This window comes from Cetorhinus maximus, chromosome 12 (genome assembly GCF_964194155.1).
Source record: "Cetorhinus maximus chromosome 12, sCetMax3.hap1.1, whole genome shotgun sequence".
In the NCBI taxonomy this organism is placed as follows: domain Eukaryota; kingdom Metazoa; phylum Chordata; class Chondrichthyes; order Lamniformes; family Cetorhinidae; genus Cetorhinus; species Cetorhinus maximus.
Window position 1 is genome coordinate 95,440,714 of NC_135890.1, and position 24,328 is coordinate 95,465,041.

Consider the following 24,328-nt stretch of genomic DNA (forward strand, 5'->3'; position numbering starts at 1 on the left):
TTTACAACCTTTTTTGAACAAGGTCATAATCTTTACAATTCTCCAGTCCTCCAGCACCTCCCCTGAATCCAGGAAACATTGAAAGATTATTGCCAGTGCCTCTGCAATTTCCGCTCTCACTTCCTTCAATATTCTTGGATGCATCCCATCCAGTCCCAGTGCCTTATCAACTTTAAATACCGGCAGCTTGTACAATACCTCCTCCTTATCAAGTTTAAACTCTTCTAAGTGACTGAGTTTCCTCCTCTGTCACCATAGCCTGGGCAGCATCTGCCTTGTAGTAAAGACAGATGCAAAGTATTAATTTAACACCTCGGCCAGGCCTCTTGCCTCTATGTGTAAATCCCCTTTTTGGTCCCTAATTGTCCCCACTCCTCCTTTTACCACCCTTTTATTATTGATTTGCTTATAAAATATTTTGGAATTCACTTTTTTGTTAGCTGCCAGTCTTTTTACATAATCCCTCTTTGCTTCTCGTATTTACTTTTCCACATCCCTTCTGAACCTTCTGTCTTCAGCTTAGTTCTCAATTGTATTTGCTACCTGATACCTGTCGTAAGCACACTATTTCCTCTTTAACTTAATTTCTATCTCCTTTGTCATCCAGGGAGCTCTGGATTTGTTTGTCTTACCCTTCCCTTTTGAGGGAACATACCTTGACTGTGCCCAAACCATCTCCTCTTTGAAGGTAGCCCATTGTTCAGCTCCCGTCAATCTTTGGTTCCGGTCTGTCCGGCCCAGCTCCATCCTTGCCCCATTGAAGCCTGCCCTCTGCCAGTTGATTATTCTTATTCCACTATCATTTTCCACCATCATACTAAACCTTATGATACAATGACCACTATCCTCTAAATGTTCCGCCACTGTCATTTGATCTACTTGACCCACCTCATTCCCAAGAACCAGCTCCAGTAGTGCCTACTTTCTTGTTGGACTGGACACATATTGCTGTAGGAAATTCTCCTGAACACAATCTAGGAACGCTTGTCCCTCACTGTCCCTTACACTACCACTATCCTAGCCTTTATACAGGTAATTAAAGTCCTCCATTATAACTATGATGTTTACCCCGCTCTATAATTTCCTTGCAGATTTGTTCCTCTATATCCTTCCCACTAGCTGGGATTACTCTGAGCAATGTAATTGCAACCTTCTTATTCTTTAGCTCTAGCCAAAACGATTCTGTCCTTGAATTCTCTGACACATCCCCTTTCTACAGTACTGCAACACTCTCCTTAACCAAAAATTCCACCCCTCCAACTTTTTCCCCTTTCCTATCTTTTCTGAACACCTTGTAACCAGCAATATTGAACACTCAGATCTACCCGCCTTTAAGCCAGGTCTCCATTATCGCCACAACATCATAATCCCACAAGGCAATCTGTGTCCATAACTCCCCAATTTTATTAAATTATACTCCGTGCATTCACATACATGCAATGTAACCCCGATTTAGACTTCATTACCTGCTCCCTTACCCTGACTCCATCTATTAACTTAGTGTTCTCTATTTTAGTGCTATCTATCTCTCCCAGCATTCCATGCAACCTGGTTTCAATTTCTAATATTCTCTTCTGGTTCCCACACCCCTGCTGAGTTAGTTTAAACCCTCCCCAACAGCACTAGCAAAATGATCCGCAAGGAACTCTGGTGTGTTTATCCAGCCTTGCACCTGATCCTGTGTTCAGTTCTGGTTTAATTTTCATTCACATTCTTTTTAGATAGAAAAGAAATGTTAATTTTTTATTTGTAATATAGCTCTATGTATTTCTGTAGGTCGGTGGTACAAAAGCAGGAGTGGTGCGCTTCCTGGGCGAGACTGATTTTGCTAAAGGGGAATGGTGTGGAGTGGAACTGGATGAACCCCTTGGGAAGAATGATGGAGCTGTGGCTGGAACCAGGTTTGTTTAGGATGATGTGTGCTGTTTACATTAGAACTCTTTGAAAACATGTCACTTATAAAACATTTCACTATTTTCAGAATCTGGTAGATTTAGCTTTTGGTGAACTAAAAAACCAAAGTTTTAGTTACAAGTTCAGTTACAATAAATAATTCAAATTGAAATAGTTAATATTAATTGAAAGAATAATTCATAACCTATAGGATATGCTGCATGCTGTTTTTCTATCAGGCTGGTGTCTTCACTCAAAATTGACTATATAACTAAAATAACTTCAAGGAAAAATGTTATGATTGGCTCAAATTACTTATCTGTTCAATTAACAATCAAGTATCCATTTGACTGCATGAATCAAAAAATAGCAAAAATTACAAATGATGATTGAGTATTCAGCTGAAAAAATGTTTTTATTTTTAATGCAGTTTGAACCTCACATAAAACTTTTGAGTTAATAATGTTGTTTGGGGCAGGGTTTATTTATTCTTTACGAAAGGGGAGTGATTTTTGTGCCAGGACAGAGAGGTGCTGATTATTGACGATGGGAAAAACCCCACTACAATAGCAGTGTTAATGGATGACAGTTCAGCAAGTTCTACAGAACCACATTGGAAGTAAAAGGTGAAAAATACATTCTATAATGTTCTAAATATGGAAAAATATCAGAGGTGGGAAAAATAAATCATATACTTGTATAAATTTTATACATGAGATTTTCTTGGGGGCAGGACAAAATTGCTTAGATTTGAAGTTTTATCAAGTGATGATCAAGTAGTATTACAGGCTTTGAGACCAGCATCTTTCAATATCTGAAAGAAATCTCATTTTTACCTTGAGTCACTCATTTGACACTGCAGCAAATATACTGCAAAGTGTCAATGGGCCATTTGCTGTCACACTTGCATTAGTTATTCCCCCGACCTCTCTAGATGTGTTTCCATTAAATCAATTGAATATGCACAAAATACAAAGGAATCAGCAACTCCCAACATAAAGTTCTTCTTTAATCCATGCGCAAACTGAATCTTGATACCACTGTGTGTCGTAATGTTCCAAGCAATGTTTTCTGATGCATTGGTGAAAGAAATGGGCGGTTTAAACTGCCCTGAGATTCATTCTGTGTACAGAGGGTGTACTTTTTTGAAATAAATATCTTGCATTTATATAGAGCCTTTCATGACCTCAGGATGTCCCAAAACACTTCACTACCAATGAACTCTTGAAATGTTGTAATGTCGGGATATACAATCCGTTTGCACACAGCAGGATCCCACAAACAAAAATGAGATAAATGGAAAATTAAATAATTTTAGTCATATTGGTGGGGGACAAATATTAGCGGGGACACGGGGAGGATCTCCCCTACTCTCTTTCATGGATAGTGTCCAGATTTGAGACCACTGGTTTAGTTAGTGACAACACTTTGTGACCAATGGTATCACCGATGCTATACCCAGCTTTATTGTCAGTAGTTACTCTGTTAATTTATTGCTAATGCATGTTAGAGCTGTCTTCATAATATTGGAGAGTGATACATGGATTGCCTTTATTATATAGGCCATTGTTGGCATTAGCCCTGTCTCTAATAGGTAACATTAAGTATGCTTAAAAAGGTTTATTGGACCAATTTAAAAGGAAAATTTTCAAAAGAATACTTTTTACCTTTTGTCAGATATTTTCAATGCCAGACAAAGTATGGTCTGTTTGCACCAGTTCACAAGGTTACCAAAATTGGATTTCCCTCGACGACACCAGCTAAAGCCAAGACAGCCGTACGAAAAATGGTAGCAACCCCATCAAATCTCAAGCGCAGTCCTAGTGCATCATCCATCAGCTCTTTGAGCTCCATAGCATCTTCTATCAGTGGTAGACCTAGTCGTTCAGGATTGGTAAGGAATCACATTAACCTCAAAACCTGCTTAATCCAGCCTTGTCAATTTGTGAAATGGTATTTTAAGAAATAGTCATAAAAAGCAGTTAATCTCTTATGATGCTGTATATGGGGAATCAGTTTAAGGCCAGATTGGGGAGGGGCAGAGATTGGCAGAGAAAGTAGACGGAAATGCAGTGGGAGTGGGTAAGGTGGGCAAGAAGGAAGGAGAGGGTAAGGATGGGCCTGGGGTAGGGAGAGGGGAAGATGAGCTAAGAGGGGAGAATAGGGTGTGAGGGTAGGAAGTGGCGAAAGGAAATGGAAGCCAGGGGATGGGAGACCAAAGGAAGATGAGGGGAGAAGAGGAGGGAGGAGTGGGGAAGCAGAGAAGAGGGGAGAAATGGGAAAAGGAGAAGGATGCACGGGAAAGCAGTGCTGAAAGCAGGAGGGGAAAAAGTGGAGTTTGCCTCAGCAGAGGTTGAGGAAGAGTCTACCAATTTTCCTCAAAAGTGATGGGCTAGGCAACTACTTTTGATTCAGTAGGGATGGAGAGAGGTCATTGATTTAAAGGGCAAGTGGGAAGAGTGAGTGAATGGATTGAGGGACAGAAGGGAAGAAGAAGTGGAATGGCAGTGGCAGAAGAAAAATTTGCCTCAGCAAGGAAGGGGGACTTTCTGTGTGCTGCTTTTTGTATCAACAAGGAGAGGTGGGGGAGAGCTGGGTGTATTTTGCTTCCATTTGGAATAGAAGTTACCAGCAACAAATTTAGCTAGTCCAAATCCAGGACAAGCCCTTCTGTGTTGTCTCTTACAGTCCAAGTCACAAATCATGATCTTTAAATTTTTTGCTTTGCAGTAGACGGGATTGGGAGCAGCCAGTTTGTAACTGTTCTGTGATTTCTTCGCCATTTTGTGGTACATCTTGCAATTAATGGGAATTCCTGATATCTTCAACACTGTTTGCGAATCCTGTTACCGTTTTTAAATTTGGCATTGTAAATTCTTTTTTACCTGCCTTCTCTGTAGCTTCTGAAATATGAAACCTTGTATTCAGTTTGCTGTGCTATTCAGTCAGCGCCTTGGCTGGTCACACTTACCACTTAAATTCACTCTACATTCATCCTATTGTTCCCCTATCTAGTTCCAATATTGTGCTTAGATTTTTAATGTTTTCTTAGTTTTGTTTCTTCTTGTTTATCTTGTGTTGTTTCCAGGGTAGATGATTAACATTTCTATTGGTTGGCCCTGTCATGTAACATTAGGCAATGTAACTTTATGCTTACAGTGCCATCTGCAGTTACAATGTCCTTGGCAGGTTGCAATTATGAACCATTTTTAATAATATATATTCATTATGTTTGGACGATTGCATTTATTCCCTACTGTATTTGATTATGTAAAATGTTAGTGTAAGTAACAGCAAAATCTCTGCTCAAATTTCAGCCAAATAACTAGCTCGTCTTATGGGTTATTAAAACAATACCAAATGTTTCCTTCCTTGTTTGCCCACAATAGTGCTTTTTAATTGCCTTTGTCCAGAGTAGTTACATACTTGTTCCAGTTGAATACTCACTGAAGCTTTAAACCTCAAGGAAAGTGAACACTCCTGTTCTTTGCTAGACCAAATGCCTATGTATTTCTTGGACCAGACATGAACGTGGTGATTTTTCTGTCTCCTTTTTCCTTGTCTGTTCAGTATGTTCAGCATATGTTTTTAAACCAGCCAGGTCATAGAGTGTTTGTCAGTTGTGTCCACAGTTGTGTTTCACCCACTCAGCTAAACTATTGGAGAGAAGATCACTATACAGGAGAAGAGAAAAGCAAATAAAAGGGAATAAAAATGAGTTGTCCAATGAAAAAGGAATTTGCAATAATATACCTAAACTTAATTGTAATTCTAATGGTTGAGATAATGAACATTTTTTTCAGCTAACAGAAACATCCTCACGTTATGCAAGAAAAATTTCAGGCACCACTGCATTACAGGAGGCTTTAAAGGAAAAGCAGCAGCACATTGAGCAGCTTCTGGCTGAACGAGACCTGGAAAGAGCAGAGGCTGCTAAAGCAACTAGCCACGTGGGAGAAATTGAACAGGAGCTCACATTACTTCGGACAGGTCATGAACAGGTAAGAACTTAAGACAGTGAACTTTATTTGCTTTATGAATATTTATTGAATGTACAATAGAAATTAGATGTAAAGATACATAATTACTTTATGATGGGCACCACAAGAATCCGAAACTAAAATCGATTTGATGGGGAACAATATGCTGTTGAGAGTGTCTTTTGGATTAGAACTATTTATAGTTTATTAATAAAAGTTGTAAGTTTCTTTCCTAAGAGGGAATGCTCTTTTTTTGACCAGTAATATCGGCGCCTGAATGAGGTGTCAATGGGTCCCTGTCCATACCTATCTTTATCTTCTACTATTAAGTAATGTCAAGATCTGCATCATTTCCATCCTTGGAAACAAAGTTAGTTATTTATATGTAACTAAAAGTTTATTATAACCTAGCGATGATGTCCATTGAATAATTCACATGATCAGGTCTTTTATAGCCAGGTTAGCAGTAAGGGCATTTTGGCTCTGCATAAATTTGCATACCTACTGGCAAGAGAGAATGATTTTTCAGTGAAATTTTCTTTATGATCTATCTTGGAAAGAATGCTTTTGATTTCTAAGAAAGCTATATGTCCCTGGGAAAACAATGAAGGATGAATGTAGTAGAAATTTTTCTGAAAATAAAATCAACATTTGACATTGCATTTTACTTTTCCAAAGTAACAATTTATCTTGGCCATCTTATTGAAAGGAATTTATCTACCTGTTTCTTTAAAATGTTATAATTTAAGGTTGGCATTCGTTAGAAAACTTTCCGCAGCCAAAATCCGTTCTGTGGGTAATTTATTTTAAAAAGTAAACGTTTTGCTTTTTTACATCTTTAACTAGTCATAAGCTTGTTATGTCTGTGCTTAACTAGTTTGTTTTTCAAACTGAATTTTTTATAAAATCTTTTTCCATCATCCTTTTCTCAGTACTTCCATCTTAATTATATTACGCATTACCATGCAACCTTCTGCACCTTGTGGGGTAACAGTGTGTTTTGTAAACGTTTCCATAGATTAAGGGGTGCTTGGTTATATGGTGGCTGGAAGCTATCTCCTAATTGTTCCATGTTACATTTCACGAAATATGGGGTATTCACTTCATTATATCTATGCACTATTCTTGAGTAAAGCAGTTTACATGAAGAGTACAATTAAGATGTAGACTTGCATCTGTTTTGACTTTGTATGAATGAACTTGGTCTCTACCACTGGAGTATTTTCACCTGAAACGAACTTCAGAAGATAATTGCTGCGTCTTGCGGCAGGAGGGTCTGTGCAGTTCTCATAGCAAATATGCTACATTAACATAAGTAATGATGGCATTTCAATCATGTGACAATAAATGAAAAACTTTTATGCAATGCCTTTAACAAAAAATACCCTGCAACACTTCACTGATGGGTATAAGAGTAAATGATGCCAAGCCAGGAAAGGAGAGCACTCATGTGCTTTCCTTCTTTCTCCTCCCCTTCTCCTCTCCTCAACCCCCAAACAATTTTTCTTGCACTCTGATGACTACTGTGTAGGCTGTTTGTTAATTGTGTTCGATATGAGATAATAATTGATAGAGATCAGTGGTTGCAACAATCGAATTTTGCACTCCACTAAATACCACTTAACATCCAATGTTTAATCGTTCTTGTTCCATATATTATTAAATAATCCAGATAATAGCAAATGTATAAAATCTTTTATGATGGTCATGACAAGTAATATTTTAAAAAGTACGTTATGCAAAGCACATGGTTGTAATATGTTGGGCCAGTATTTTATGGTCTGCCCCGTGGCAAGTTTGGAGGCAGGGTGTTATTTAATCGGGCAGATTGGTGGCGGGTGGAGACCTCACCGCCTTCTCACCTCTACCCCGATAAGTGGACGGCCTTCCTGCCCTGCCACCAATTGAGGCCCTAAAGGACAATTAAAGCCCCATTAAGGGCCTCTTTTCACCATCACTACTATTAATCCAGCAGCGGGCGGGCCCTCACTTTGCGAGGAGCACAACATGCAAACTTGTGCAGGTTGCTTGTGGTCTCCCCAGGCTTTCCCCTGCATTCAAAGGCACTAAGTGCTGGATGGAGAGTCGCATCGGGAAGTGGGGTGCCTGCTGAGAGCCACAGCCCTGCCCTTGCAGAGAAGTATAATAACCGCTTAATGAACTTCCCACAATGCAGTTGCCCACATTGTTAAAATTTCATTCATTTCATGCAGCATGTATTGGAGATGGAGACGAAGATGGACCAGTTACGAGCACTGGTTGAGGCTGCGGATAGAGAGAAGGTGGAGCTGCTGAACCAGTTAGAAGAAGAAAAAAGGTGCCATTTACTAACATGAATTTTAAAGTATTATCAATAATGTGACTTTTTTTCAAAGTACATAATAAAATTATACTGCAGATTTAAAAAAAATAAACTTCTATATGGAGTCACCGTTGTTACTATCAGTCAAATGAAGCTTCATTTGGTATGAACTAACTCAGAAAGCTCAGTTAATCTTTAAACTACAGACACTCCTTTACAGCGGCAATTTTGTAATATACATTTTTATGTGAACTAAGAAGACTTCTCTTCTGAGCGTAATTTTCTTCCTACTTTCCTTTCTTCCTAATATTGAACATTCAAAACCTCAGGATATGATATTTTTTTTCCTTAATAGAGTGCCGGTTGGTACTTCCAGGAATTACCTCTTTGTCTTTATCAACAGGAAAGTGGAAGACCTTCAGTTCCGTGTTGAAGAAGAGTCCATTACCAAAGGTGATTTAGAGGTAAACAGACTGCTAATTTGCAAAGAACCTGAACTAAAGACCATGACACTGTGGTTCAGGAGCTGATGGGAACTTCATGTTAAAAAAACTTGTTAAGTAGTGCTTAAATATCCAGAGAACATTGACACTGAATGTTACCAATACCTGTTGATAAAAAAGGGATGAGAGGTTCATATTAGTAGCCGATAACTGCTGATTAACGGTGAATTGGGGCTAATATATCTGAACATTTCAGATTAATTGCTATTTGATAATTAGGCTATTTGGCATGGTGCTTGTGGCTAGGTGGCTGCAATGGTGGCAGAAAATTGTTGATCAATTAAAGGTTTATAAACTGACGTACTCACCAAAAAGTATCATTTTATCTGATTAACATTTTGGTGAAGCATGTATTCAACTGAGGACAAAGGTTTATTCTGTTTAACAAGTTCTATTACTGCTTTATAATTTCTTTACATTCAACTTGGATATTCAAATATTTGGAAATCTCAAATATGAGTTATACTTATAAAACTGGCAGCCTTTGGTTCATTGATTCAGAATTAATTTAACAAGGTTCTTTTAATGGGGTGTCCTTCTTGTGTTTATAGACATCTTTTCCAATCTTAGGGTACTGGATTATGACACAATATATGGAGTTCTTCACTTTCCTTTAAATCTCTGAAAATGTTTTATTTTTGAAAACTACATCAAGGAAATGAGGGAGGTAGTAGGAAGGGTTTTGGGAAATTATTTTTGGGACCATTATAAACACTGAGAGAGCACTTGAGCTTGAATTGAGACAAGCAAATAATATTCACGAAGAGAGTGCAATGCAACCTGTAGACCAATTAGATTGACATTTGTAAAGAGGAAAATACTTCAACTTATCATACAAGGAACTATCATTTAAAGACCACTAATTCATCAGGAATTGGCAGCAAAGATTTTGAAGCAGATGGTTTTACTGTACCTTTGCTTGAAATCTTCAGAGATAACCGCAAATTGTTAAGATCTGCCCACTGGAACTAGTTTACTTGGATTTTAAGGCATTTCATAAAGTTTCTTTCACTCGGAAGATTAAATGGGTACAAGTCTATAATAAGGTAGATTGTTTGTGGTCTGTTGAAAGTGAAGGCTTGGTGGGTCAAATGGCCTTTACTCATTGCATGCATTTTTATAGCTTATTTAAAATAAAATAGAAAATCATTGTTATAAAAGGAGCTGTGCAAAATTTTGAACCAACATTTTGCTAATTGTATATGCATTTTAATTTTCGACCGTACCTGAATTTTTAAAGGTTTTTTTTTAATAGAAGCCTTTACTTCAACACCACAAAATACCTCCTTATTTAGTGAGATGCTATTATGTCACTTGCCTTGGAAAGATCAAGGGTAGTTGAAGGACTGTGATACCGGCTTAGAACAACAATTTTGGATTTAAGGCAAAAACAGCAGCTGCGAAATAGATATTAGATGATTAGAGATAAGCAAAGAGGAATGAAACATAAAGGGCCTTAACTTCCGAGTTCCCCAGTGTTGGATTGGTGAGGTAAGGTTTGCACAGCAATTGCCCAGAAGTGCAAACTTCCCGTGGACAATTGATCTGCACTGGGAACCATCCGAAAATGTGATTTAAATTGCAAACTTTGAATGGTTCCCACTGGGTCACACCAATAGTTACCCAGAAAAAAGCTTTAAGAATTGAAAGTATTTCTAACTTTTGGGTGACTATTGTACAGATCCAGACCAGGGGACTCCCCCTACCCCCTCCCATGGGACTCCCCCACCCCCACCAACCCCCTAGGAGCCTCCCACTACCCCCCAAAGTGGGATTCCCCACACCTGCATGGGACTCCTCCCAGGCCCAACTCTCACCACCACCCTCCTAGGCCCAACGGATCCAACCGAGGCCTGACCCCAACCCCCTTCCCCTGAAGCCTGGCCTGACACCTAACACCCCCCCCCCCCCCCCCCCCCCGCCACAAAAACAACCCCGGCAAGGACCTTTAAATTTCAATGGACAAACTTCCCTGGTAAAAAAAGGGGAACGGGCCTCCTTCCCTTTGACTCTGCTGCATTTCAGTGCTGGGCCCCAGGGATGCGCTGCACTGCCTGGATCTCGCCCGGCCTGAATCGGAAGACTGGGCAAGACAGGCTGAGAAGAAAAAATTTAACTTAGGTAATTGGGCACGGAGTGGCAATCCGACGCTGATTGCCACTCCGAGGAAGTTCAGGCCCATAGTAAAACAGAAGAATAGAATATAATTTAAATACTGCAATGAAGTCTGCCTTTAACCATTTTCTTTCTAGACTTGAAGGTCAAATTCATTTAATTTTCACTCATCTCATTTCAGAGCTATAAGGGTGTGAGGTAACTAACTAACTTTCAAAAAGTTATGCCTGCTTTAATTGTTATGGTCAAAAAATCAACTTCAAAGTAGGAACAAAGCATCATGACATAAGTTTGTAGCATGGATAAATCTCAGAAATGCAGTTGTCAGTCCATATTTGCTTTCATCAATATGGACTTCAGTATTTAAAATCTAAATCAGACGTAAAAATCTTAATTGTAAAGGTTGATTTAAATATTAGTTTTGAATAGCATGTAAATGAAAATAGTGAATTATACTCCGTGACACAATGTCTAAATTCAATTGGAATTCTGATCATTGAAAAAGACACAACCATTACAAAAAATATAAACTTTATATGAAAGCATTTTATTTTATGTTCTTAAGTTATACTTACATTGAGTAAAAATAATCTGCTGAACATTTGCTGATTAGTTTTAATAAATTTCATGCAAAAATGAATTAAATATCAGGGAATTAATATAAAAGACAGAAATAAGCAAAATGAGAACTTTAGAAACAAGTTAAAGAAATTCTTTGGATCAAATCCTGCCAGTTTTACGGGAAACTTTGGATGTCTTCGAAAGTTGTGTTGATTTAAATGTTAGAGTATTGTGATACATAAAGATTGAATTCTGTACTTGATGTGCAGAAATATGAAGTTTGTTTCAAAACATCAATGTAGAAAGTGATATTGTTGCCTAAAATATTGGCCAAAACTAAACTAAGTGTAGTTATTAGTTAACAGCCTGTGGGAGACCACAATTAATAATGCTAATCTATACATTGAGCTCAGGTAAACCAGTGGCTTGATCATTTTAAATTCCAATCCAGCACAATAACTGATTCTTACATTACTATACCTTATATCATTCAAAAAGATATACTTTGTCTTCCCCATGACTCGGTGAATTTATGCAGCAAGTAGTTGAGCCATGCAAATCAGGAAGACTCCTGATTTGATCCATGAACTGTACAGAGTTAGCTGATCTCACCTGGTGTGCTCCATTGGCCTTTTGAAAGGGGTGAGTTGACCAGTTCCCACTGCAGATCTCTGTCCAGTAACTCTTTTGAAAGCATGCAAATGATGCATGGCTGGAATGCCTTTCACAGTCAGATTGCTGGCTGAGACTCATTATCAAGATTTATTCATAAATAACGCAAACCAAGTGAGGTACTGGAGTGTGCTTCTGGGCCCTACTCCTGTAAGAGTAGAATTATTACAGAAAAGGAGGGAATAAAATTGGCAAGAAAAATAGCTAAATACATTTTATAAAATTGAAACATGCATTGAAATGTGAGATAAAACAAAATGGATTTAATGGCATGGTAAGTGATTTCTCACCAAATCAGTAGTTTTGGCACCACTATCATAGTGGCTAACTTTATATAAGAGGATTATAGGGACTTTTGTATAGCATTGTGCTGAATTTGTTACTTCTTAAATTATAAAGTTGTAATGAATAATTCTATCTTCTGAAGAGTATTAGATTAATACAGAGAATGATGTATGGTGTAGCACGTATGAAGACATCCAATGTTTAAAATAGTTTCTAATCAGAGCAATTCAAAACACTACTTTGGAACAAATTGCAGAACTAACTTTACTGACTGATTTCTCAGCATTGACCTACTGATATGCATGTTGCTTTCACAGCTGCAAAGAATGAAATGCAATATATGTAATGAGTGATTATGCTGTAAACCCCTAATCAATATAGGATTATTATCAGTTTTGCTGTCATAATTTGTCTGCCCATCTGTTACATAACTTAAAAACTACCTACTACCTAAGCATCACTTTGAGGGCAATTTATTACTTACCTTATTTTAAAAATGACACAGAGATATTTACTTAGGTTTTGTAGGCACTAAATAAAAATTATGCATTGGGATATTTCTCCTTCAATTTGAATTTTGTGCAGAAACTTGGGTTTTGTTTCATTGATTCATGGAGAAACTTTATAACTACTCCATGCCTCTCGTAAGACTCGTATGTGTGGTTGATATTGGCTCCCCTGTATTGTGATCACTGGTCAACGATTTTTCTTTCTTGGTTTATGAGTCCACCACTCCACTCTTGTTACACATTGGAAATTTGACGTGTGAGGAGAGATCAGGAGAGAAAACGTTTTTCTTTTTAATCAGGACTGCCTTGTCTGCATCATGGGCCTCGATTCTACTGCTACTCAATGGATTTACCCCCACAAGTATGATTGGAGAGATGCCACACCATGTGTACTCTCTTGCAAGAGGAAATTACTCGGTAGACTAAAAAGGAAATGGCTTTCCTTTTATACCCGAGCAATGGTGATGGTACCAGCAGAGATTTTGGCTGTAGTGACAGTGAAACTGTCAGAGTTCAATGTCATTACCCTATGAAACTGAGAGGAATATTTGGCTAAGTATGGAAATCCAGAAGTTGCTATCAGTGACTGCTGTTCTAAAGGATGTGTTGCTGAAGTTCCTGCAGAAGGCAGCCTTTAGAAACTGCTGAACTGATGTGAATTTCCTCTTTTGCCCTGCAATATTGTCGTTAAAAATCCCCTTAAAAAGTTATGCTTGTTAATTGGGAGTAACTGCTGTTAAATTTTAAATACTGTAAAAGTCATGAATTCTGCTGAACAGCCTTTCTGGCCCTGGAAAATCAATTTTATATTTGTGGAATGTCAAATTTCTCCCTTATGATAATTCCATTGTTTTTAATATTTCTTTTGAAGCTGGTGTGATATTTCAGCTTCTAATGTGTATGACCCAATCTTTATTTTGTTCTCTGTAAAAAAAAATTATAAAAATTGAATGATAATCTCGTGCATTTTGCTTCCTGGTTTGCTGTTTGTAAAAATTCTTCAACATAATTAGTTGTTTACCCTGCTTGATGACACCACTGTTGCAGGATGCCTAGAGATTCCCTTGAATTGACGCCAGATTCAAATTAACTCTTGAAAAGTTAAAATTTGCGCCAGAGAGTTCGCTAGATCTTTGTGGGCTGCTTTTTTAAAGCTCAGTGGCAACCACTGCTGGAAGAAAAATCAGGGCCTTTATTTCATTTTCTTAACTTTCTTTCCAGTACCCCTCGGATTTGGTATATGACATTGAGTCTAGAGGAATTGGCTTGGTTTTCTTTATCTTATAGCCCCACGTTGGTTATTTGTAGAAGTGTATAGGAATTAATGCAAGGGACCTACTTAAAGGTACATTTTGATGGCTGATCAAAATGTTTTCTCCTTTTAAGGGTTTTGTGGCCATCAGTGTTAATAGCCTACTTTGTTTATTTAGCAAAACTTCCAAGTTCTTGTTCAACACTTCTACTCATGGTATTTCATGCATTATTAAGATTCATTGTTCTAGCTGATCCCAGTTTTTCCAGCTGGAGACCTTTCTTACAATTTGGGTTCAATTCAATTAGTTCTCTCCTGTGTCCAATGCAAAAGTTTGCTTAGATGGGCAAGCTTCACTCTTGTGAACTGAAATGTAACTTATTGTGAGACAGTGAGCTCTTAATCCAATGAAACCTGCACTGGAAATAATTCAATTCTGAACGCACACCAACCTATAGTAAACACCATGCTGACAGGTGAATTAAGTTTATTGAGCAACAATATTAAACAGAAGTAAAAACAACAACCAGCAAATTTAGTTTACCGCATTTCATTTGATTTATAATATCCATTTTAAAATAATAAAGGTTCTGAATCCTTGAATTCTCTGCAGCATTTTAAACAGCTTGGAGCATTCTTCGTGAAAAGCTGTAAAGTGAGAAGTGAAACCTGCAAGTTACCTGTTAGAATTCATCCTTATAGTGATTCAGCGAAGAGGGAATTGAAAAGCATTCCTCGGGTTACATCCTTTTCTTTCCATATAAATGCAAGTTATTTTTTGCTCTTTATTGTTAAGTAAATACAAAAGATGATCAAAATATATCCTCAATTGTTTAAAACAGTAAATCAGAATAGGACTCAAATGCACAACACTGGCCGACTTTCCTGATTCACTTTTTAATAGAACAAAGCAACACTCGTAATGGATGAGAGTTACCCCTGCTCCCCCACCCCTTCCATCAACAAATCTTTGTAGAATAAGAATATACTTTTAAGCAATTCACGGATGATAAACAGGCATCAAGCAACTCCCTTTACAATAGCACTAAGGGTTGTGGATTTCTTCATTCCCCCGTGCAATTCAGTGTCAAACTCCGATTTCCTTATTTGCCTATGAAACCATAGAGGGATTAGCTTCTCTAAAGAAATTGCTCAGAACTCATTTTCAATTTGCTAAAAATTGACTAAAATTATATAACATGGAAATTTTTAGCATTTGCAATTGGACAAACCTTTGATCTGTTACTGCCTTGTCGCTCAGTGTTTCTGTGCTATGATTTGGATGTGCATTATTCAAAAGAAAGCAAATCACAGTGTCTCAAAGCCTTCTCTCTACTGATTTTGACTTGCGTATTCTCAAAATCCATCTGTGAAAGAAGCTTCGGCTCTGGTCGTAATTTGCAAAGTTCAATTGGTCAACTTTAATGTTGAGCAGCCTGCTATTCTACTGTGCGAATAGTACCCTAGATTCTTAACATTTATGAAAAACTTCAGTATTATCCATCAAGTCAATTAACTTTGTAATATTCCCATGTGGAGGCATCAAGAAAATCTCACTGAACTAAAGATTAAATCCTTTATTAGCACCTTAGTACTGATCAGGAAGTTGTTGCAATTCATTTATCAAAATTTTGCTGCAACAGAGTATTTTGAGCTCATGATGTTTGGGGTGATATATTAGCATGGATAGAGAATCAACTGACTAACAGGAAACAGAGAGTTGGTATAAATGGTCATTTTCAGGATGGCAGTGAAGTGCCACAGGGATCAGTGTTGGTTGGGGCCTCAAATATTTGGAATGCAAATTGACTTCAATGAAGGCACCACAATTGTAGTCAAATTTGCTGCTGATACAAAGATAGATAGGAGAGAAAGTTGTGTGGAGGATACAAAGTGTCAGCAAAGGGACATAGGTTAAGTGAATGGGCAAAAAAAATCAGCAGATGGAGTATAATGTGGGAAATGTGAGGTTGTCCACTTTGGGAGGAAGAATAGAAAAGTAGAATATTGTTTGAACTGAGAGAGACCTCCAGAATGTGGCAGTACAGATGGATCTTGGTGCCCTGGCACATGAATCTCAAAAAGTTAGCATACAGATACAGCAAGCATTTAGGAAGGTAAATGCATTATTGTTAGGGGAATAGAGTATAAAAGTCTTGCTACAATTGTACAGGACATTGGTGAATCTGCAGCTGGAGGGCTGTGTATGGTTTTGGTCTCCCTACTTAAGGAAGTGTATATTTGCATTAGAAGCAATTCAGAGAAGGTTCAATAGGCTAATATCTGGGTTGAAGGGGTTTGTCTAATGAGGAAAGGTTGAGCAGATTGGGCCTATACTCACTGGAGTTTAGAAGAATAAGAGGTGATCTTATTGAAACATCTAAGATCCTGAGAACTTGACAGGGTAGCTGCTGCGAAAATATTTCTAATGGGGGCATCTAGAACTAGGGGATACAGTTTAAAAATAAGGAGTCTCCCATTTAAAACGGAGATGAGGAGGAATTTCTTTCTCAGGGTCGTTGGTCTTTAGAATTCTCTTCGCCAGAGAGAAGTGAAGGCTGGGCCATTGAATATATTCAAGGCTGAGCACTGATTTTTGATTGACAAGGGAGTCGAAGGTTATGCAGGACAGAGGAAGTGCCGCAATCAGATCAGCTATGATCTTATTGAATGGTGGAGCAGGCTTGATGGGCCAAATAATCTAGTCCTCCTATTTCTTATGATCTAACAAATCATTATTACAAAATCCACATACCTGACATAAAGTACGAGTATAAAATAAGTGAGTAACAAGGTAGCTTTGTTTCTTTATATTGTTGCTGTCCTTTGGACTCAAGTGTGCCTTTGGGCAGCAACCTTAGACTTTGTCCTGCATGGGACCAGAGGAACTATGGGCAACCTGAGAGCGGGTGTGAAATCTGAATTGTTAAAAGAAAGATTATTTAAATTGAAGCTCTTCGCAAGATCATCTGGACACAACCACATGCACAACTACCCCGTCCCCATTGCTCAATACTGGAAAACACTAATATAATTGTATATAGATTTCTCAGGGAGGCATGGACTAGTTTATTTTTTTCAATTATGTGCATGAATGACCAACTCCAAACCCAAGTGCATTGAAAACTGTTCTTTGTGCAACCTGAAAAAATGCAGTGAGAAATATACTTTGAATTAAATGAGCCACTTGGAAAAAATTAATTGGTATTAAAAAGTATCGAGGAAAACAATGTAAATGATTTCTTGCTTTGCCCTGCTCTTAAATATTTCACCTGTAATTTCAAATTCTGTTTGTTTGGTTAAACCAATTATGTTACACACAAAAACAACAAAGGGGTTTACAGTATTAAACTAAAATTTAAGTATTAACTGTTCTGATTTGAACTATGCTGATATTAAAAAAAAAACTGTACACTGCATGAAACTTGAATCTGCCTTTTTTAAAAACTGTATTTCACTTTAATTCCCCATTATCCTTTCCTCTGCATACTTTTGATACAATTTTCCATTAAACATTTCTGTTTTCTTCCATTCTGTTTTTGTGTCAAATTTACCTTTTGCTTCCCTAACTGTTAAAAAGGCAGAAGGTGCTGGTGGATAAGCCTGCATGTGGCTCCCTCCTGTCGTGCTGGCATGTGATGGTGGCACTGGTGTGTTCTCTTCCTCTCCCTTTTTACTAACAGACGCAGACCAAACTGGAGCATGCCCGCATTAAGGAGCTTGAACAGAGCCTGCTCTTTGAAAAGACCAAAGCTGAAAAACTCCAGAGGGAGTTAGAAGACACTAGGGTAATGGATTTCAGTGTTTCGATGAACTCCATTCAGTTTATCAGCATGTACTCAAAACTGGCATAAGTCACAGTGCTTAACTTTATTGTAGTAATGCTTGACCCTACCAAAAATGTCTACCGATACACTATGAAAACTTTTGTTTCTTTTGTTTTAGTAACTTCAATATCCCAACGTGTTGACTAATCAATCAATTTTTTTTAAGAAAGTGTATTTCTAGTATTTTATTAGTTTAGGTCTTACTCCGTATACCCTACCTTGACTGAGTGGGCAAACAGACAGTCTGCTCCTGGACTTCATCTAATGGTTCTGTATAACCTGTTGATGAGAGCATGAGAGAGATGTTGACACTAACTTATCTTTCAGTTTTCCCTATGCTCGCTCGGAAAAATGCCTCTGCACGGCATTTTCCTGAAGATCTAGCTGGAAATAGATGTCACTGTCGTGGGGACTAGTCGGGTATCAACCCACGTTCTACCACTGTGGTGCAGTATGTTAGCGTGCTGTGTTGCTAGACCATCTGCATGGTTGGTTGTGCCCTGAAAATATTGTGTTTTTGATTAAATTAGAAGTAAAACTTATTTTAAAACAAAAAGGTATTGAGGTAAATAGGTAGTGCAAATATATATCACTTCACACACTCCAATCTTTTTGAAGTACCAGCTTCATTTTTGGAGAAATATTTCCCCATTGATTTCATAGGACCTATTTCACTCACAATATGATCTAGTTACAACAGTTGATGGATCGTGGAGTGCACATGCTACTTTGTATTACCAGCATGGGAGCATGGTTGCTCTGTTTTCAGACCAGATTGATCTGGGGATGCATTGTTGCATTTGAGTGTTTTGGATGAACTGCTTTTTTCTCCTTAGTTATTTTCTCACCATTTTCACTGGTATTGCCGAAAAAAGACATTTTGTCAAAGCAAAGTTGTTGCTTTCCATTACATTGGCATTCTTGCGATTGTCCTGATGACTGCAAGATGAAAAACTTCGACAAAATGTCTTTTTTCAGCAATACTGAAGTTCTGTACTACCAAACAATTATTTTCACTGGTCTCGCCAAGCCATGCAAAAGCTGCATTAGAGAATGCTGGGTGCCTTAAGCCAATCATTCTGCAGATTCCCATCACAATCTCCATTCCCTAGCCACTGACTTGAACCCTATCCCTGGTCATTGTCTCAGGCAAATCCAGAATGTTTGCAAGCTTGGAGTCCTACTTGACCCTGAACTGAGTTCCAATCCCATATCCTATCCATTACCATGACCACCTACCTCCACTTCCATAATGTTGCCCATCTCCATCTGGCCTCAGTCCATCTGCCACTGAAACCTTCATTCATACTTTTGGTACTGGTAAGTTCAATATTTTCCTGGCCAACCTTCGATCCTCCACAAAAATTAACCTCGCCTGAAACTCTGCTGCTTGTACCCTATCTTGCACCAAGTCCCACTTAACCATCACTCCTATGTTCATTGACCAAATTTGCTCTCAGACCACCAATGTCTTGAATGTAAAATTTTCAACTTTGTGTTCAAATCCCACCGTTGCCTCAGTCCTCCCAATCTCTGTAACCTTCTCAGCCCTTCAATAGTTTAAGAACATGAGCTCAAATCCCATCACACAGGTTGGGAATTTAAATACAGTGAATTAAATAAATCTGGAATATAAAACTGCTACCATGGTCACCATTGCTGAAACTGACTGTTGTAAAATCCAATCTGGTTTACTAATGTCCTTCAGGAAGGAAATCAGCCATTCTTATCCAGTTAGGCCTATATGTGACTCCGGACTGAGAGCTATATGGTTGGTTCATAACTGTGCTCTGAAATATCCAGGCAAGTCATTCAATTGTATCAAATGGCAACACAAAACCATAATAAGAATAAAACCTGATGGGCCACCTCCCATCAGCTAGGCATCAGAATTGGAGACAACAAAGGCACATCCAACCCATTTGACCCTGCAAAGTCCTTCTCACAAACATCTGAGGACTTGTGGTAAAATTAAGGGAGCCGTCCCACAGACTAATCAAACAACAACCGGACTCAGGCTTAGAAATATGATTCTCTGAGTAAGACCATGTCTTAGACCCTTCCATCGCCATCCCTGGGTATGTATGTCCTGTCCCAATGGCAGGACAGACCCAATAGATATTGTGGCACAGTGGTATACAGTGAGGACGGAGTGGCTGTGGAAGTCATCAATATTGACTCTGGACCCCATGAAATTTTATGGCATCAGGTCATACATAGGAAAGTAAACCTCCTGATTGCCACCTAACGTGCTTTGTCAGCTGATGGCCAAGTACTCCTTCTTGCTTATCACTACTTGGAAGTAGCAAGGACCACAGAATGTCCCCTGCTTGGTAAACTTCAATGTCCATCACCAAGAGTGGCTCGATGACACCATTACTGACCTAGCTGGCCATGTCCTGAAAGAGAAAGCTGCCAGATTGAGTCTGTAGTAAGTGGTAAGAGAACCATGCAATGGAAAAATGTCCTTGATAATATCGTCATAAATCTACCTGTTTCAGATGCACCTGTCCCAGATGCACCTGTCCATGGCCATGGTAGAAATGACTCACAATCCTTGTGGGATCAAAGCCCTGTCTTCACACTCAGTACACTGTACCACTGTGTCAAATGGGATAGATTCTGAATTTGTTCATCAGCTCAAAACTCCATGAGGTACTGTGAGCCATCAGTAGCAATATTCTACCACAATATATAACCTCATGATCTGCCATATCCCTCACTCTACCATTACCCCCAGGCCAGGGAACCACTTTGGTTCAATAAGGAGTTTAGTAGGGCATACCAGGAGCAGCACCAGGCCTATCTGAAAATGAGGCGCCAACTTGGTGAATCTACAGCACAGGACTTACATGCATGCTAAAAAGTGGAAGCAGCTTTCCAAAGATAGAGCTAAGCAATACCAAAACCAATGGGTCAGGTCAAAACTCTGCAGTCCTACCACATCTAATAATGAATGGTGGTAAACAGTGAAACAACTAACAAGAGGAAGGGGCTCCATGGATATCCCCAACCTCAATGCTTGAGAAGCCCACCACCTAAATGCAAAAGTCAAAGCATCCATAACCGTCTTTACCCAGAAGTGCCAAGCGGACGATCCATTTCTGTCTCCTCATGAGGTCTCCATCTTCATGGAAGTCAGTCTTCAGTCAATTCAATTCGCTCCCTGTAATATTAAGAAAAGGCTGAGCACACAGGGTGCAGCGAAGGCCATGGGCTCCAACAATATCTGGCAGTAGTGCTGAAGACTTCTGCTTCAGAGCTAGCCGTGCCTCTAACTAAGCTGTTCCAGTACAGCTACGTCACTGACATCTACCCGACAATGTGGAAGATTGCCCAGGTATGCTCTGTCTACAAAAAGCAGGGCAAACCCAATTTGGCCTATTACTGCCTCATCACATTACTCTCAATCATCAGCAAAGTTATGGAAGGTGTTGTTGGCAGTGGTATCAAGCAGCATTTACTCACCAATAACCTGCTCGCTGATGCTCATTTTGTGTTCTGCCAGAAGCACTTGTGACCTCATTACAACACTAGTACAAACATAGATAAAGAAGTTGAATTCCAGAGGTGGGGTGAGAGTGACTGCTCTTGACATTAAGGCAGCAGTTGTCTGATTGTGGCATCAAGGAGCCCTAGTGAAATTGAAATCACTGGCTGGAGTCATACCTAGTAAGATGGATGATGGTTGTGCTTTTTGGAGGCCAATCTCTTGGCCTCAGAACATTGCTGAGGGAATTCCTTAGGGTAGTGTCCTTGACCAACTACCTTCAGCTGCTTCAACAATTACCTTCCCTCCATCATAATAAGGTCAGAAGTGGGGATGTTCGCTAGTGATTGCACAGTGTTCTGTTGCATTCACAGCTCCTCAAATACTGAAGTCCATGCCTGCATGCAGTAAGACTTGAACATCATTCAGGCTTGGGCTGATAACTGGCAAACAACATTGTGCCAGGCAATGACCATCTCCAACATGAGGGACTTTAAACATATCTCCACGACATTCCATGGTGTAACCATCCCAGAATCCTTCACCTTCAACATCCTGCAGATCACCATTGACCAGAAATTTAGCTGGACCAGCCATATAATACTGTGGCTACAAGAGCAGTTCAGAGATTGGGTATTCTGTGGTGAGTGACTCACCACCTAACTCGCAAAAGCTTTTCCACCATCCACAAGGTACAAAGCAGGAGTATGATGGAATACTTTCTGCTTGCCTAGATGAGCGCCACTCCAAGAAGCTCAACACCATATAGGACAAGTAACCCGCTTGATTGGTACACTGTCCACTCCCGGTGCACAGTGGCTGCAGTGTGTACCATTTACAAATGTACTGCAGTAACTTGCTGAGCCTTCCTCGACAGGGAACTCCCAAACCTGCAAGCTCTATCACCTAGAAAGACATGGGCAGCAAGCAAATGGCAACAGCACTACCTGCAAATTCCCAACCACATGTCATCCTGACTTGTAAATATTTCACTATTCTTTCATTGTCATAAGGCCAAAATCCCAGAACTCTCTATCTAACAGCACTGGAAGTACTTGGACCACACAATGCAGTGGTTCGAAAATGTGGATTACAACCACCTTCTCAAGGACAATTAGGGGCAGTCAATAAGTACTGATTTTGTCAGCAAAGCCCACATGCCAAGAACAAATTTTTAAAACATTCCACCTTTCTCCAATTCTGGCCTCTTGTGCATTCCACATTCACTTTGTACCATTAGTGGCGGTGTCTTCAGCTGTTTAGGCCCAAAGCTCTAGATTTCTCTCCCTGAACCTTTCGTCCTTTTAGATACTTCTGAAAGCCTACCTTTGACGTTGTCAGTTTTTGTCTGATTGCACCCCTGTGAAGCACCTTGGGATGTTTTACTACCTTAAGTGTGCTTTATGAATGCAAGCTTTTTTGCTTTGAACTGGCCAGGAGGAGATACCAACTGATGATTGTTCCTTCTATTTACACTTCTTTTCTCACATGGGAATACATGGTCTTTGTTCTGCGAAGCAACATGTCCAGGAACTTGACTCCCTTCTCTCTTCCCTTGTCCAGTCCCTTCCCACCTACATCTGTGATTCCTCTGACACCTTACGTCACATCAACAATTTCCAGTTCCCTGGCCCCAACCGCTTCCTCTTCACCATGGATGTCCAATCCCTCTACACCTCTATCCCCCACCAGGATGGTCTGAGGGCCCTTAGCTTCTTCCTTGAACAGAGACCCGAACAATCCCCATCCACCACTACTCTCCTCCGTCTGGCTGAACTTGTTCTCACACTGAACAATTTCTCCTTTAACTCCTCTCACTTCCTCCAAATAAAAGGTGTGGCTATGGGTACCCGCATGGGCCCCAGCTATGCCTGTCTCTTTATGGGGTATGTGGAACATTCCTTGTTCCAGTCCTACTCCGGCTCCCTCCCACAACTCTTTCTCCGGTACATCGATGATTACTTCGGTGCTGCTTCATGCTCTCGTCGGGACCTGGAAAAATTTATTAATTTTGCTTCCAATCTCCACCCCTCCATCATTTTCACATGGTCCATCTCTGACACTTCTCTTCCCTTCCTTGACCTCTCTGTCTCAATTTCTGATGATAGACTGTCCACCAATATCCATTACAAGCCTACCGACTCCCACAGCTACCTCGACTACAGCTCCTCACACCCCGCTTCCTGTAAGGACTCCATCCCATTCTCTCAGTTCCTTCGCTTCCGTCGCATCTGTTCTGATGACGCTACCTTCAAAAACAGTTCCTCTGACATGTCCTCCTTCTCCCTTAACCGAGGTTTTCCACCCGCGGTCGTTGACAGGACCCTCAACCGTGTCCGGCCCATCTCCCGCGCATCCACCCTCACGCCTTCTCCTCCCTCCCAGAAACATGATAGGGTCCCCCTTGTCCTCACTTATCACCCCACCAGCCTCCGCATTCAAAGGATCATCCTCCGCCATTTCCGCCAACTCCAGCATGATGCCACCACCAAACACATCTTCCCTTCACCCCCCCTGACGGCATTCCGTAGGGATCGTTCCCTCCGGGACACCCTGGTCCACTCCTCCATCACCCCCTACTCCTCAACCCCTACCTATGGCACCTCCCCATGCCCACGCAGAAGATGCAACACCTGCCCCTTCACTTCCTCTCTCCTCACCGTCCAAGGGCCCAAACACTCCTTTCAAGTGAAGCAGCATTTCACTTGCATTTCGCCTAACTTAGTCTACTGCATTCGTTGCTCCCAATGCGGTCTCCTCTACATTGGAGAGACCAAACGTAAACTGGGCGACCGCTTTGCAGAACACCTGCGGTCTGTCCGCAAGAAAGACCCAAACCTCCCTGTCGCTTGGCATTTTAACACTCCACCCTGCTCTCTTGCCCACATGTCTGTCCTTGGCTTGCTGCATTGTTCCAGTGAAGCCCAACGCAAACTGGA

The 24,328-nt window shown here is 39.9% G+C and overlaps 1 protein-coding gene across 4 annotated transcripts in view; it reads left to right on the forward strand.

Moving 5' to 3' along the window:
- clip1a (CAP-GLY domain containing linker protein 1a) overlaps positions 1–24,328 on the forward strand; it is a 169,099-nt gene that overhangs the window by 52,056 nt on the left and 92,715 nt on the right. For 3 of the 4 annotated variants that reach the window (XM_078554133.1, XM_078554135.1, XM_078554134.1), the window contains 5 exons: positions 1,777–1,901; positions 3,571–3,787; positions 5,697–5,894; positions 8,087–8,190; positions 8,579–8,639. In XM_078554133.1, coding sequence (XP_078410259.1) covers positions 1,777–1,901; positions 3,571–3,787; positions 5,697–5,894; positions 8,087–8,190; positions 8,579–8,639 — 705 coding nt within the window. Of the gene's footprint in view, positions 1–1,776; positions 1,902–3,570; positions 3,788–5,696; positions 5,895–8,086; positions 8,191–8,578; positions 8,640–17,755; positions 17,861–24,328 lie in introns of all 4 variants that reach the window. The other variant, XM_078554132.1, reaches the window with a different exon arrangement.